Source organism: Engraulis encrasicolus, chromosome 16 (genome assembly GCF_034702125.1).
Source record: "Engraulis encrasicolus isolate BLACKSEA-1 chromosome 16, IST_EnEncr_1.0, whole genome shotgun sequence".
Classification (NCBI taxonomy): Eukaryota; Metazoa; Chordata; class Actinopteri; order Clupeiformes; family Engraulidae; genus Engraulis; species Engraulis encrasicolus.
Genome location: NC_085872.1, coordinates 48,518,121 through 48,532,069, shown reverse-complemented (window position 1 = coordinate 48,532,069; position 13,949 = coordinate 48,518,121). Strand labels below are relative to the sequence as shown.

The window sequence follows — 13,949 nt, the reverse complement described above, 5'->3', positions numbered from 1 at the left end:
TCCCCACAAAAGTGTGCAAACCCAAAGTGGTTTGTTGGGCCTGTCACCTCTTGTTCATAATTTTTTAAACCTTCCACCGTTCTATCTATGTAATATCCAAGAAATAAAAAACCCACTCTTCTTCCATAAACCTCTTAAAACGTGGGGAGGGCAGTCATAACACCCAAGCCATTGTTTATTATAGGATTTATTCAGATGATAGGCATACATCAATCATTACACAGACAGAAAGCACAGTTCATAAGTGTTGGTCAGAATGAGAAATGAAAAGAAAACATAAACTGAACACATTCAAACAAAACAAAACCAAACAAATGATCATTCAGTGCCATGTGGAGTGGTGTTGTACTTTTGTTGAGTCTTTGTATGTCTAACTGTCTTTATATGTTTTTGTTTTTATGATATATGGACTATGAAGCATCTCTGAGTGTCTGTCTCTGAGCACTATACAAAACAAAGGTATTATTATTTATTAAAAGGTGCTTCTTATCAATTAATCTTAAATCAATCTATAAGGTCAATCAACTAACAATTAATGAATGAATCGATATTTTGCATCCCTACTCTACACATGCAGTACATCTGGGAAGGAAACGCTGGAGACGTATTTCTAAAGACAAATCCTTATACGGTCGGGAGTAGATAGAAAATAAACCTGCACCAATAAATGCCTTCAAACCCATTCTTAAGATTTCTCCTAGGAATATTTAGTAGACACGAAAACATCAAAGTGTTAATTGATGCTAGCCGCTGTCCTGTCCAATTACGGTCATAACGGGAAATGTAATAAAGTAATAAGTTGTTTTAATTCTGTACCACTGCTGATACAGGCTGCCAACAGTCTATTAAATTACTAACCTTTGAGAAAATAACAAGTGAGTAAGTGTGTTATCCAGGCCAGTGAGTAAGCGTGTTATCCTGGCCAGATAGTACATGTAGTTTGACTTGCTCCACAACGCTTCCTCCTCAGATGTGCCGTGTGTGTGGAGCAAGGCAAACTACATTTGTCTGGATACATAGCACAAAAAGAAGAAGACAAAAACAAAAAATCACATTGGAACGACTAAATGCCCAGTGAAAATGTTCACATTGAAATCTGTGTTGTCATGAACCCAGGTGTTTTCCCAAAGCTTTATGTACACCTGGTCTCCTTTCTCCAGCAGCAGGTTAACCCCTTGAGAAGTGGACTCAAAGCGATTACCCGCGGCATGGTTATGCAGCGACACCATCTTCTCCTCATTCTTGTACAGGCTGAAACCCATTGACTTGCTGGTTTGATGGTGACCAGAAAAGCTGAAATAATACAGCCCTCTCACTGGAGCAGTGAAGATGCCTGGAGCAGGAGTACATGTTTATGAGTGTATTAATTTAAGAAGGGAAAATGTACAGTTGTCACAGACTGGATTTACCATGAAAGAATAAAAATGATTGAAACACTTGATGATTTCTTTCTTATTTTTAAATCATTACATTAATTCCATCACATCTGTGAAACACAACATTCTACATCAGTATCAAGTTGTGTGATGAGTCAAAACAAGATAATTAGGAATGTATATATTGCAGCATTATTTAAGTAGTAACAGCAGTAGTCAAATCAACACAACATACCTGTGCTTGGATTGTAGGCATCCCCAGTGTTGGTAAGAACTCTCTTGTAAGCCAGAATAGTGTCAGTGCTAAATGGGCCCAGATTGCCATGGATACCCAGGGAGGCACTGAACCCCACCGCCGCTAAAGCAGACAAGAGAATTATATTGATGAGTACTGAGGTGTGTCATGCGCTAAAGCAGAAATGACAATACCAAAAATACTGGATTAGAGCAAGATAACGCAAAACACGCCCACTCAATGCAAAAGCGTGTGCTCAAGTTGGGTCTCCTAAGGGGGCGTTGTCCCCTCCTTCTTCTTCTCTTTTTGAGGTGTTTGCACAAGACGTGCGCTACCGCCATCTACAGCGCTAAGGGGACTTCATTCATTCTCAATCTCAGGACTCCGAAGGTCTCCTAACCGAAGGTCTCCTAAAGGGGAGTTCACCCGACATAAAGTGGATAACGGAAAAGAAACAAAAAGACGCTTCTTGTTAGATCCACCTTCTTTGACAATACTGTAACAGTGAAACATTTATGAGTGTGAATGCGTGTCCACTGACCTATAACCACTGCTGTCCTATGCTAAAAAACCCTCTACATGGCCAGTGGCCCTTATCTGTTGCGCTTTCACCTAAGACTTACGTTTTTTCCAAGAAGTTCAGCGCGTCCTTTGCCAAAACTAATAATTAATTGCAGTTCTGTATTGTGGTTTACCTCTCTGCCTCTCCACCTCCAGCTGTTCCTTCAGTGCAGACATAGTTCCCTCCAGCGCATGCATCCTGTCCAGCAGGCTCACCACCAGGCAGCTGTTGCCAACAAGTCCCCCGCCTTCACCACCCGTCCCCTGCCCAGACGCATGGGTCTACATTTAGACACACACACACACACACACACACACATACAGTACATACAGTACACTCATCAGATACTGTTGGGACAGTTCTAATTTGAAAATAATGATGACTAAATGCCATTACAGTAACACACACACACTAAAAAACATATGCACCAAAACACACATGCACGTGGGTCAAAGACGTCATTGTCATTCAGTGTTACGGACACCTTCCGCCGACTGTAACTGCAAAAAAACATGATTTTTAAATTGTTTCAAGTGAATGGATGACAGCCGAGGCTTTCATGAATTCCCTGTAACAATAAATAAATAAAAAGAGTCATGTTTTTTACAGTTACAGTCAGCAGAAGGCATCTGTTACACTGAATGACAATGCCATTTTGCACGTCTTTGACCCACACACACCCATGCAAAAACCCACATGCAAACAAATATGTAGACACTAATAATCACACTCACCCTTGCCTGGACTCAGTGTGTGTGTGTGTGTGTGTGTGTGTGTGTGTGTGTGTGTGTGTGTGTGTGTGTGTGTGTGTGTGTGTGTGTGTGTGTGTGTGTGTGTGTATACTCACCCCTTCACTCTCCCCACGGCACTGTGAGCAGAGCAGCAGCAGCACCAGCAGCACAGCACTCATCCTCATCATCTTGCACTCCTGAGATCACTTTGAGTAGCAGAGTAGACATTACAGTTATTCTCGATTGGTTGGACTCATTTCTCAAAACTGAGATGACATTCTCAGAATAACACGGACAAATCTCCAAACCAACTTACAATTTCCCACAACAGAATTGCTTTCATCAAATTTCAAATGCTTTGTACACGTCTCAAATGTTTAGTACATCTCGGCAGATGGCTATATACAAGTACCCTACAGTTGACACATTGAGCATTTAGCACATTTTCCAAATAAATTGACCTGTCTTATCTAAACGAATTAGACAATTCTCAGTCGAATGGTTGCCCTCTCCAAAACATGTCAGTAGGACTTCATTGTGTGAGTCATCATATGCAAAGTAGTCTACACAATTGTCAAAACAGTCAAGGACATCATATTTTAAGAATTTCTTTACTGTAAACAGTAAATTCATGACAGTGTTCAACAGGCCAGATGGTATTGTAACTTTACTTGTAGAAAATAATTTTACAACCGTGTATACTACAGTTTCCTCTGTTATTTGGCTAATTTCTTGACATTTTTTCAAACGGCATTCTGTGGAAGGAATTTAGTTTCGACACAGGTAAACAGTTTTTGGAGTGATATGAGCAAGTGATGAGGATCTATGGCGTTATGCTGAACCATCCAGTTTATTTGGACAGAATGACTAAATGAATGCAAACGAGGCAAACCAATTGAGAAGGATATATGCCATTTTTATGGTACTGACTATTTACGTGGGAGAAGATTTAGTGCTGATGCAAGAATGATCATCCCCATCATCTGCCATTTTTAGCAGCAAAACGTACTACATTTTGGTATTTCTAATAAATGTTAGCTTTATTATTAAGTTAATATTTCTGAAAAGATCAAATCTGGCAAAAGGCAGCGCAGTTTCAATGAGCAGCATACTTGCAATACCTTATCTGTCCACCATCCTACACAGTGCACCTTTAATGTTATTAATTAGGTGTATAAATAATAGGCCTACCATTATGTGTTGTATTTACTCACTACAGCACCAGAGGGAACTTCTGAAACCTGAAGTTAACCTACTTAGCACACAAGTTTCTGAAGTACAACGGAGACGGGATTTGAAGTAGAAATAATTTCAATATTTTAATGAACATTGCTGTTTAAAAGTAAAAAGTGTTTTAACAGGACCTAGTAACAACTGGGGCTAGACACTCGCTCGTCATGGGCCAAAATGGCCAGCTCTCAGATTCAAAAACCAAACTGAATTGTTCGATTATGTAGGTGCATAATATGGATTATATTTATGTAGGGGTGGGATTCAATAAGCTTCATCCCACTCCTTTTCAGGTGAGTTGGTTTTTAAATATATATATATATATATATATATATTTGTCTTGTCTTGTTTTGTTGACTTGTTGACTGTTTATTCCCCCTTGAAAATTCTGAAATAAATCTCATTGGCACCGTTCACTGACGTGGCAGGCCTATGCCCACCCCTGAAGCAAAAAAAGAATACATAGAACAGTTAATGAAATAAACAATTGAGGTCCAAAAATCTCACTTTTCACCCTTGGAACACAAATGAGCAAAAACTCGAATTCAAAGCAGCAGGGAGTATTTCTCTCGCACTGATATGTGTGCATCTCATTCACCATACACTACGGAATGTCATGCGCCCATACACACATTCGCACAATTTTACAGGTACAAGTGGTGGCAACCATTTTTGTTAAAGGTACACTGTGTACCAAGATTTTTAGTAGTTTATTTCCACAATTCATACCACCCATTCACTAATGTCACCTTTTTTCATGAATACTTACCACCACCATCTAATTGTAAGAAAAAGTGACTGGAAAAATTACACTTTTCATACATGAAAAGGGGGATCTTCTCCATGGTCCGCCATTTTGAATTTGCAGAAATAGACCATTTTAGCTGCAAAAATAACTGCTTTGGCCATACTAGAAAATATTAGTTTATTACTTAGTAAACTTTCAAGAAAAGATACAATTTGCAATGGACAGCCCAGTTTCAATGAGCAACATAGTTGCAGTACCTTTTTTGACCATTTCCTGCACAGTGTACCTTTTAATATTTTAAATATGAGGAACCATTGTGAGAATAAGCTAGTTTATTCCACTGTCATAGAATTTTCTGGGTTAACTCTGAGGGACAAGTTGTCAATCCAGTCCAATTGTAACAGATCTGAAAGTTGTCCAACTAATCCTAGTTATTAAAGTTTTCATTAGCTCAAGTTGCACAAAAGGTAGTATACCAACATCCAGTAATACACCAAATGCATAAAGATCTTGATGCAAGTCCTCTGCTAACAGCCACCGTGTACCAAAGATAAACGATTATTTAATTTGTCCTGCAGAAATGTTGTCTTGGACAGTCACAAAACTGCTGCAACATAATACCTGTACATAACACAAATAAAAAAATAAAATAAAAACATAACAAAGGAAAAGACACAATAAATACCCAAAATGCAGCTGAAAGTTGAAGTTCAAAGAGTTGATCAACCTGACACGTTGTTGTGAGGCGCTTCTTGTGGAGCTCCCCAAAGCAAATTCTGCCTTCTTATTCGGCTCCCTCCCACTGGCCCTTGCATCACTCAGCCAATCAGAGACCAGTTTTTATCCTGCGCCACTCCTCGTTAGACATTCTGACATTAATGTAAGGTACAGGTAGTGCAGTGGTTTTCATAGTGGGGACAGGGGACCCTGGGGTTGAGGGGTTGCTAGGGGGGCCGCAGCAGGTTGGCAGGAAAAGTATAGCAGAACAAAACAAATTTTAAAAAGCAGGAAGAGGGAGAGAGCAAGATTAGCGAGTAGTAGAGTAGATTATGATTTAGAGAGGGAATTAAGGTGTCCAGTAGCATACATACATAGATACAGAAAATCACACAGACATTACAACATTGCACATATTACAGTACTCACCATACAGCACACGCTTACATGCATTTAGCCAAAGTCAGATCTCTCCCTCACACACACACACACACACACACACACACACACACACACACACACACACACACACACACACACACACACACACACACACACACACACACACACACACACACACACACACACACACACACACAGTGGTATAAGAAGCGATTGTCCTGTTTTGTTCTATTGAAAAAAGCAGTGTTCCATGAAAACATGAAGCTCTCTAGCAGGTGTGTTTGTCCGTATCAGGCATGGGATTCGGCTGACTTGATCATGGAATGTAGTTTAGGGAGTGACATCAGTTCTAAAAATACGGAGCTCTTGTGTAGCAGGTGTTTGTCTTGATTTTGGAATGTTGGGGTTGTCTAGCTCGTGATGTCTCCAGCCTGATGTTTTCATGGGGAGATATTTGTCGCAAAATTTGATCTAGTGTAGAGATTGATCTACCACGGGCCAAAAAATCTAAAGAGTCATCCACCCTCGGGTTTGGGTATGAGTGAAGGCACTGTAGTTTTCTTTACTTTTCTGATGTCCAGAAGAATGGCTTTGTTGGGACAAGACTAGGAAGGAGAGTCAGGTTGGCTATAGCAGTAGTTGGGGCCAGCATGAGGCCTCTTTGTGGTGTGAGTGAATAGAAGAATGGCTGTTGTGTACAAGAGACAAAGGTAGGACGTCCAGAAGCATAGGAAATGTTTGTAGTTACAAGATATTAAACGTATCGACTGGACTGAGGACGCCATCACGAATGCCCGTGTCTGTGGCGCCACTCTCCCCCATCCTCCTCCATGACTGAAATACCCTGAGCATGGTACCGTCCTGCCGCACTGCTCACTTGAGGCGCCGTTGAGGGCTGCCCCCTTACACGTGTGAGGCATAAATGCAATTTGGTAGTGTGCAGTGGATACTTGTGTGCAGAGCCGGTTCTGACCTCCATGGGGCCCTAGGCAAAAATATGCCAAGGGGCCCTAGGCAAAAATATGCCAAGGGGCCCTCATAAAGCGCGCAACAACCCCCCCCCCCCTCACCGCAAAACGCGAAACACAGACACAAAATTTGACTCAAATCAAGCTTAATTAAAAAGTCTCCCTTTCTGCGCTCTTGAGACAAAAACATCAATAATGTCATAACAGATTGTGAACATGTAGACAACGGTGGCTGTACTGAACATGCGACTACCTCATCAGCTGCAGGTGTACCTGGCTCATCTGTGTAGGCCTACCTGAACATTGTGCTGGCCCTCCACTGGCTGACTGACTGGAGTCTGAGCTGGTCAGAAACTTAAGCATAGCACCTGTAAAATATAACTAAGGCTTCAATTAATTTAGCTCCATCAAATTGTTTGCATTTAAAATTACCATATTTTATAGCCTGCCCCCTAGTAGCTTGCCTTTAGTAATCTGGTCTAAAACGTTTTAAAAAAAATAAATGAATAGGCCTATGATAAGAAACTCATATGTAAAATAAATTATTTAGCTATATAACATATGTTATTATGAATGTTATCACACATTATTGTGAATAATGTTGTGTTCACTATTTATTGGGATTCACCTTCGTCACAAGTGTCAGTCATTCACCAAAGGTCTATCCAAGCAAGCCGCGCCCCCTTGCTATAGTTATCACCCCCACACACACACACACGCACGGCACTCCTTCTCTCTCTCCCACTCCCTCCTCCTCCATTGCTTAGACTGCACGGACGTCTTATCAAAAATCTTAAGCGCCTGTCAAAACCAAAATCAATGTCTGTGTATGTTGATATTTGTTTCTAAACAATCGAGAGGCAGCCACGCATAAAACAGCGCGCGCTCAAACTCACACACACACCACACACACACAGAAAGGGCACCGCTTCTCTCACACTCCCTCTTTCGTTGCTTCGACTGCACTGACGTTTCATGGGCTAAACGAACGGCTCGTCAGATTATGATTCAACTAGTACACCTTTCGAAACAACAGTAAAACGTTGACAACACCACCCTTTCCTCTCACATTCTCTCTAGCCTAGGCTACCTGTGTTGATTCAGTTGAACTAATTGCAAAAGCTAAACGAAACACTACTCAGCTTGTGGTTCTCAACAACTTCTACCTTTTAAAACAACTAAAACGTGAATCCCCATTTTTACAACATGTGACTGTATCGAAGACCTGGGCACTTTTTAACACGGCATTGTTGTGCAATACAAAGGCCCATTGACACTTCTGCTCCATACGAAATTAGCCACAGAAGAAGGATCACAATGAGTGGAAGCATACGGAGTTACGTTGCCTACCTGAGGGAGTTACGTTGCCTACATTGATGGTTGCCTACCCTACCCTACCCCGAGTTACGTTGCCTACCTGACTGCTGTTCTCGTCGCTCATTGTCATGAATTTGTCGTTTCCGCAGGGAAAATGTCGTTTTCATGTTGGACGTTTCACGTTTTGTGTGACGGAATCAATAATAAACAATGAAATCCGTTTTTTTTTTTAAACTGTCAACGTCAATAACGTAACGGGTCGCGCGAGGCCTTACGCTGCGAGCGTAGTGAGCGTATTGGGCGCGCCGGCTCTGCTTGTGTGCTGTGTGCTTATTTATAATAAATAAGGGGTCTTACACACTAGGGCAGTAAAGCGTCGCGTAACGGGCAAGATTTTTACCGGCGTCTGTGAAAATACATTGAAACATATCTGTCCTTACACACAAACCGGCGGCGGTTTTGAACAGGACTGGCCGTGCACGCCAACGTTGTCAGTGTGAAAGGCAGAGAAAAACACACCGGCCGAAACTAAGCGGAAAGACCGCGTTCGTCCCACGTCCGTTCCGTTCGGCTTTGGTATGTTTGACCCCTAACTACTGGAAAACGTCATTATTACCATTGCGCTAAAACACGTGCAGGGAAATGACACAACCAGCTAATTTATTAATGGCACCAATGGTGTGCTTCCTGAAAGGTAAGGGGAAACATGAATGCATCTCAGATGGTGGTCTGAGAGCTGCACAAGGCTGTTTTTCTCCATCGCGCTCCTGCTCGTGCTCTGACCTTCAATCTGTGCAGATTGAAGTTTCCACAATCTTGGCGTTCAAGTGAATTCATTGTGGTCTAAGACCTGCACAAGGCTGTTTTTCTCCATCGTATCCTGGCCTCCTGCCCACGCTTTTGAGGTCAGAAAACCAGTCGAGCTGGACTTTCATGCGGGCTACAAAGTAACATCACGAGTCCGAGTGGCATAGCCTATTTAAGTGCATGATTTCAGAATTGGCTTTATTTGTGTCAAATAAATGAGAATAAGGGGCGTCATGGATGTTGCATTTGATGTTGCAGTTCATCTGATGCGTGTTTCATCTTAGGTTAGCCTATTTGGTGGCCTATTCTGGAGGAGCCCTATCTCACGCCTTTCGTAAAGTCTTCACGAAAATAATATATTAATTTTCGTGGTGCATTCACGTTATTGCCCGCCTTTCGTAAAGTCTTCACGAAAATAATAGATTAATTTTCACGCTGCCTATTCACTTGAATTGCCCCACTGCTGCTATGGTTATCCAAACGTCTGCAGGGGCGGGGAGGGGGTGCTGACAGAACACTGCTGATACACTCGGGACTCACTAATTCGACGCCCTTTCGGTACTTACGCCTTATGTCCCCTAAACCTAAACCTAAACCTAACCCTAACCTTAACCCTACTTAACCCTAAACCTAACCCTAACCCTAACCTTAACCCTAACCTTAACCCTAACCTTGACCCTAAACCTAACCCTAAATTGCTTGTTTGAAATGTTTGATTACCATGTGACGGTAGGCTACCAAAAGGGCATCAAACTAGTGGGTCACTAGGCAACAGTCGGGCAATTCAAGTGAATAGGCAGCGTGAAAATGAATCTATTATTTTCGTTAAGACTTTACGAAAGGCGGGCAATAACGTGAATGCACCACGAAAATTAAACAAAGTTTTTCGTGAATACTTCACGAAATGAGTGAGATACGGTTGTCAGGAGGGGAAATGCCAAGGGCATGCCAGTAAGGGTGTAGTCTAGAAACCATCGGATAATATATCTTCATCACAGGATTTCTCCTCTTGTACACCCCTGTATGGCATGTTCACAATGCCACATGTTTTGTACCTCAAGCGTGTAAGCTTGCCCTCAACATTTCCTGATGGCACCTTCCCAAGTGCCAGTAATGCTGTGCTGTTCCTGCTTCCTTCTTCAACAGGTTTTGTTTGTTTTGCTTCAAGCTGAGATTTGTGCAGTTTGTAGAGTGCAAGAAAAGATGTTATGCGATCTACCACGGGCCAAAAAATCTAAAGAGTCATCCACCCTCGGGTTTGGGTATGAGTGAAGGCACTGTAGTTTTCTTTACTTTTCTGATGTCCAGAAGAATGGCTTTGTTGGGACAAGACTAGGAAGGAGAGTCAGGTTGGCTATAGCAGTAGTTGGGGCCAGGATGAGGCCTCTTTGAGGTGTGAGTGAATAGAAGAATGGCTGTTGTGTACAAGAGACAAAGGTAGGACGTCCAGAAGCATAGGAAATGTTTGTGGTTACAAGATATTAAACGTATCGACTGGACTGAGGACGCCATCAGGAATGCCCGTGTCTGTGGCGCCACTCTCCCCCATCCTCCTCCATGACTGAAGTACCCTGAGCATGGTACCGTCCTGCCGCACTGCTCCCTTGGGGCGCCGTTGAGGTCTGCCCCCTTACACGTGTGAGGCATAAATGCAATTTGGTAGTGTGCAGTGGACACTTGTGTGCTGTGTGCCAGGCACGTGCACTCCAATACGGCAGGGGAGGCACGGCCTCACCAGCTCCAGATGAGAATGATGAGATGCAGTTAATGTGAATAATAGTAACAATAACAGCTATTGTTTACGAGCATCTGCACCATAACTACCATTTGAGCAGTATTTAAACAGTTTCACTCATTTTCAATCATTTCCGTGGCCAAAATCGTAATATTTGCCCATTTCATGTCAAATTGCTCCGAATACGCTGCATTTGGGCCAACTCTGAACTGGCCTCACCCCGGATTGCGCAATCCCTCCTTAACAAGCTTGTGCGCATGCGCCATGTTGCTCGTTCTGTGAATGCAACCTGGTAATATTGTATTTAACGTTTTTATACACTTAATAGAAGTATTTATGGTGTGCCCTCATTTCCTGATATTTTTAAAATATTTTCTACGTGTGATTAGCATTTCTTTACTCTGGACGCTTTGGCATAACGCCCACTGAAAGATACGATGGTGAGGCGAGCTGTAGCCTGGCCGCAGACTCCTTCTGGTGTTGAGTCTTGCTGGACAGTTACGTCATAGCGAATCTGAAGTTCACAATACAGTCAGTCGGTGTTGTTGGCTAGCTTGGTCACTTTGACTGCTACAAGTGGACATCATAACAAAACTAAGAGCATTCTCAAAGTTGGATTTCCAAGGGGAAAATATGTGATAAAGAATGGAGGACCGACAGAGCTGAAGGGTTTGCTACTCAGGTGACCGGTCAGAATAACTACCCGATCATTTCAAAGTGAGTGGTACAACACTGCAGAAAATATTTGCTGTTTCCCCTGTGTCTTGTTTGCAACCGGCGAGAATGTGTGGAAGACCATTCGCATGGGATTTTACGACTTAACAATTTACTAAGGACGAAGGAGCCTCACGAAACACAAATCCTCGCGGCTACTCATTCAATGCCAAATTGCTTCGGACGTTTGGGGCGACGTTTGGGGCTTTGGATGAACAGCACCGGCTAAAGTAACGTTAGCATGCACAACGCCAAAGTGAAGGAAAAGAGCGGCGCATGGACCTGATGCACAAGTTCAGGTAAGACCAATTTCCTATGTGTGTGAAGCCTGTGTTTGTGAGACCCGTGGGGAGACAGAGAATCCGCCGTGATTCTGTCCAGTGTGGTAGCTTTTGTGGTGGGCACCGGATTCTCATGTGCCCGGTAACTGTTTGTAAAGTTGAGTACAGGGTACCGTTGAGGTAAATCAAATATACCCGTGTAACTACAAGACTCTGATTTAATTCCAAGGTGTAGGCATAACAGAAATGACAGTCCCAAAATATTTGGTGACCATATCGAAGCGTGTAATATCTGTTTACGTTGACATTCGCTTCCTGCCACACCTTTGTCCCACATCTACTCTCCCCTCCCCTCCCCTCCTCTCCTTTCCTCTCCCCCTCTCCTCTCTTCTCTCCTTTCCTCTCCCCCTCTCCTCTCTTTTCCCATCTCCTCTCCTGTCCTCTCTTTTCCTATCTCCTCTCCTCTTCTCTCTTTTCCCATCTCCTCTCCTCTCCTCTCCTTGAGCTCCTCTTCACTCATCCTCCTTTCTCCTCTCATCTCCTCTCCTCTCTCTTCTCCTCCCCTCTCCTCCTCTCTCATCTCCTCTCTCCTCTTCTCTCCTCATCTCCTCTCCCCTCCCCTTCTCCCCTCTCCTCTGTAACTACAAGACTCTGATTTAATTCCAAGGTGTAGGCATAACAGAAATGACAGTCCCAAAATATTTGGTGACCATATCGAAGCGTGTAATATCTGTTTACGTTGACATTCGCTTCCTGCCACACCTTTGTCCCACATCTACTCTCCCCTCCCCTCCCCTCCCCTCCCCTCCTCTCCTTTCCTCTACCCCTCTCCTCTCTTCTCTCCTTTCCTCTCCCCCTCTCCTCTCTTTTCCCATCTCCTCTCCTGTCCTCTCTTTTCCCATCTCCTCTCCTCTTCTCTCTTTTCCCATCTCCTCTCTTCTCTCTTCTCCTCTCCCTCTCCTCTCCTCTCCTTGAGCTCCTCTCCACTCATCCTCCTTTCTCCTCTCATCTCCTCTCCTCTCTCTTCTCCTCCCCTCTCCTCCTCTCCCCTCCCCTTCTCCCCTCTCCTCTCCTCTTCTCTCCTCTCCTCTGCTCTGCTCTACTGTCCACATTGGTGATGTGTGGTTTATCTGAGACCACTGTTTGAATCCTGTGTGTGTGTGCGTGTGCGTGTGCGTGTGCGTGTGTGTGTGAGAGAGAGAGAGATCTAATAGCATTTTCTCTGCGGAAATGCAGTAAGCTTATGTCAAAATATGTAGGCCTACCTTATGTTAAGAAAGCTGCTATGACATATGGAACTTGTCGGTAGGCCTATTTGGCAATTTTTTATTTGAAAATCTGATATTGAACAAGTTGCCTCACCAGCCATAAATCCCAGCGCACGTCACTGCTGTGTGCTTATTTATAATAAATAAGGGGTCTTACACACTAGGGCAGTAAAGCGTCGCGTAACGGGCAAGATTTTTACCGGCGACTGTGAAAATACATTGAAACATATCTGTCCTTACACACAAACCGGCGGCGGTTTTGAACAGGACTGGCCGTGCACGCCAACGTTGTCAGTGTGAAAGGCAGAGAAAAACACACGGGCCGAAACTAAGCGGAAAGACCGCGTTCGTCCCGCGTCCGTTCCGTTCGGCTTTGGTATGTTTGACCCCTAACTACCGGAAAACGTCATTATTACCATTGCGCTAAAACACGTGCAGGGAAATGACACAACCAGCTAATTTATTAATGGCACCAATGGTGCTTCCTTAAAGGTAAGGGGAAACATGAATGCATCTCAGATGGTGGTCTGAGAGCTGCACAAGGCTGTTTTTCTCCATCACGCTCCTGCTCGTGCTCTGACCTTCAATCTGTGCAGACATTTCCACAATCTTGGCGTTCAAGTGAATTCATTGTGGTCTAAGACCTGCACAAGGCTGTTTCTTTCCATCGTATCCTGGCCTCCTGCCCACGCTTTTGAGGTCAGAAAACCAGTCGAGCTGGACTTTCATGCGGGCTACAAAGTAATATCACGAGTCCGAGTGGCATAGCCTATTTCAGTGCATGACTTCAGAATTGGCTTTATTTGTGTCAAATAAATGAGAATAAGGGGCGTCATGGATGTTGCATTTGATGTTGCA

At 43.3% G+C, this 13,949-nt stretch overlaps 1 protein-coding gene across 1 annotated transcript; it reads right to left on the bottom strand.

The window, feature by feature from the left end:
* Nucleotides 1-142: 142 nt before the first annotated feature.
* On the bottom strand, nucleotides 143-5,671 carry LOC134465868 (complement C1q-like protein 2). The gene is made up of 5 exons (XM_063219766.1): nucleotides 5,568-5,671; nucleotides 3,021-3,110; nucleotides 2,307-2,454; nucleotides 1,612-1,734; nucleotides 143-1,333 (listed from the first exon to the last, which is right to left on the bottom strand). Exons 2-5 carry the CDS (start codon nucleotides 3,090-3,092, stop codon nucleotides 1,050-1,052), a joined length of 627 nt encoding a protein of 208 aa, XP_063075836.1. The 5' UTR covers nucleotides 3,093-3,110; nucleotides 5,568-5,671; the 3' UTR covers nucleotides 143-1,049.
* Between the last annotated feature and the right edge of the window lie 8,278 nt (nucleotides 5,672-13,949).

Excerpts from the sequence above, each read along its gene's own strand:
- LOC134465868 (XM_063219766.1), bottom strand. The coding sequence starts at position 3,092 with ATGATGAGGATGAGTGCTGTGCTGCTGGTGCTGCTGCTGCTCTGCTCA. Across the intron at positions 2,455-3,020 it reads GCCGTGGGGAGAGTGAAGGG|ACCCATGCGTCTGGGCAGGG; the intron begins GTGAGTATACAC and ends GTCTAAATGTAG. Across the intron at positions 1,334-1,611 it reads TGCCTACAATCCAAGCACAG|GCATCTTCACTGCTCCAGTG; the intron begins GTATGTTGTGTT and ends CTCCTGCTCCAG.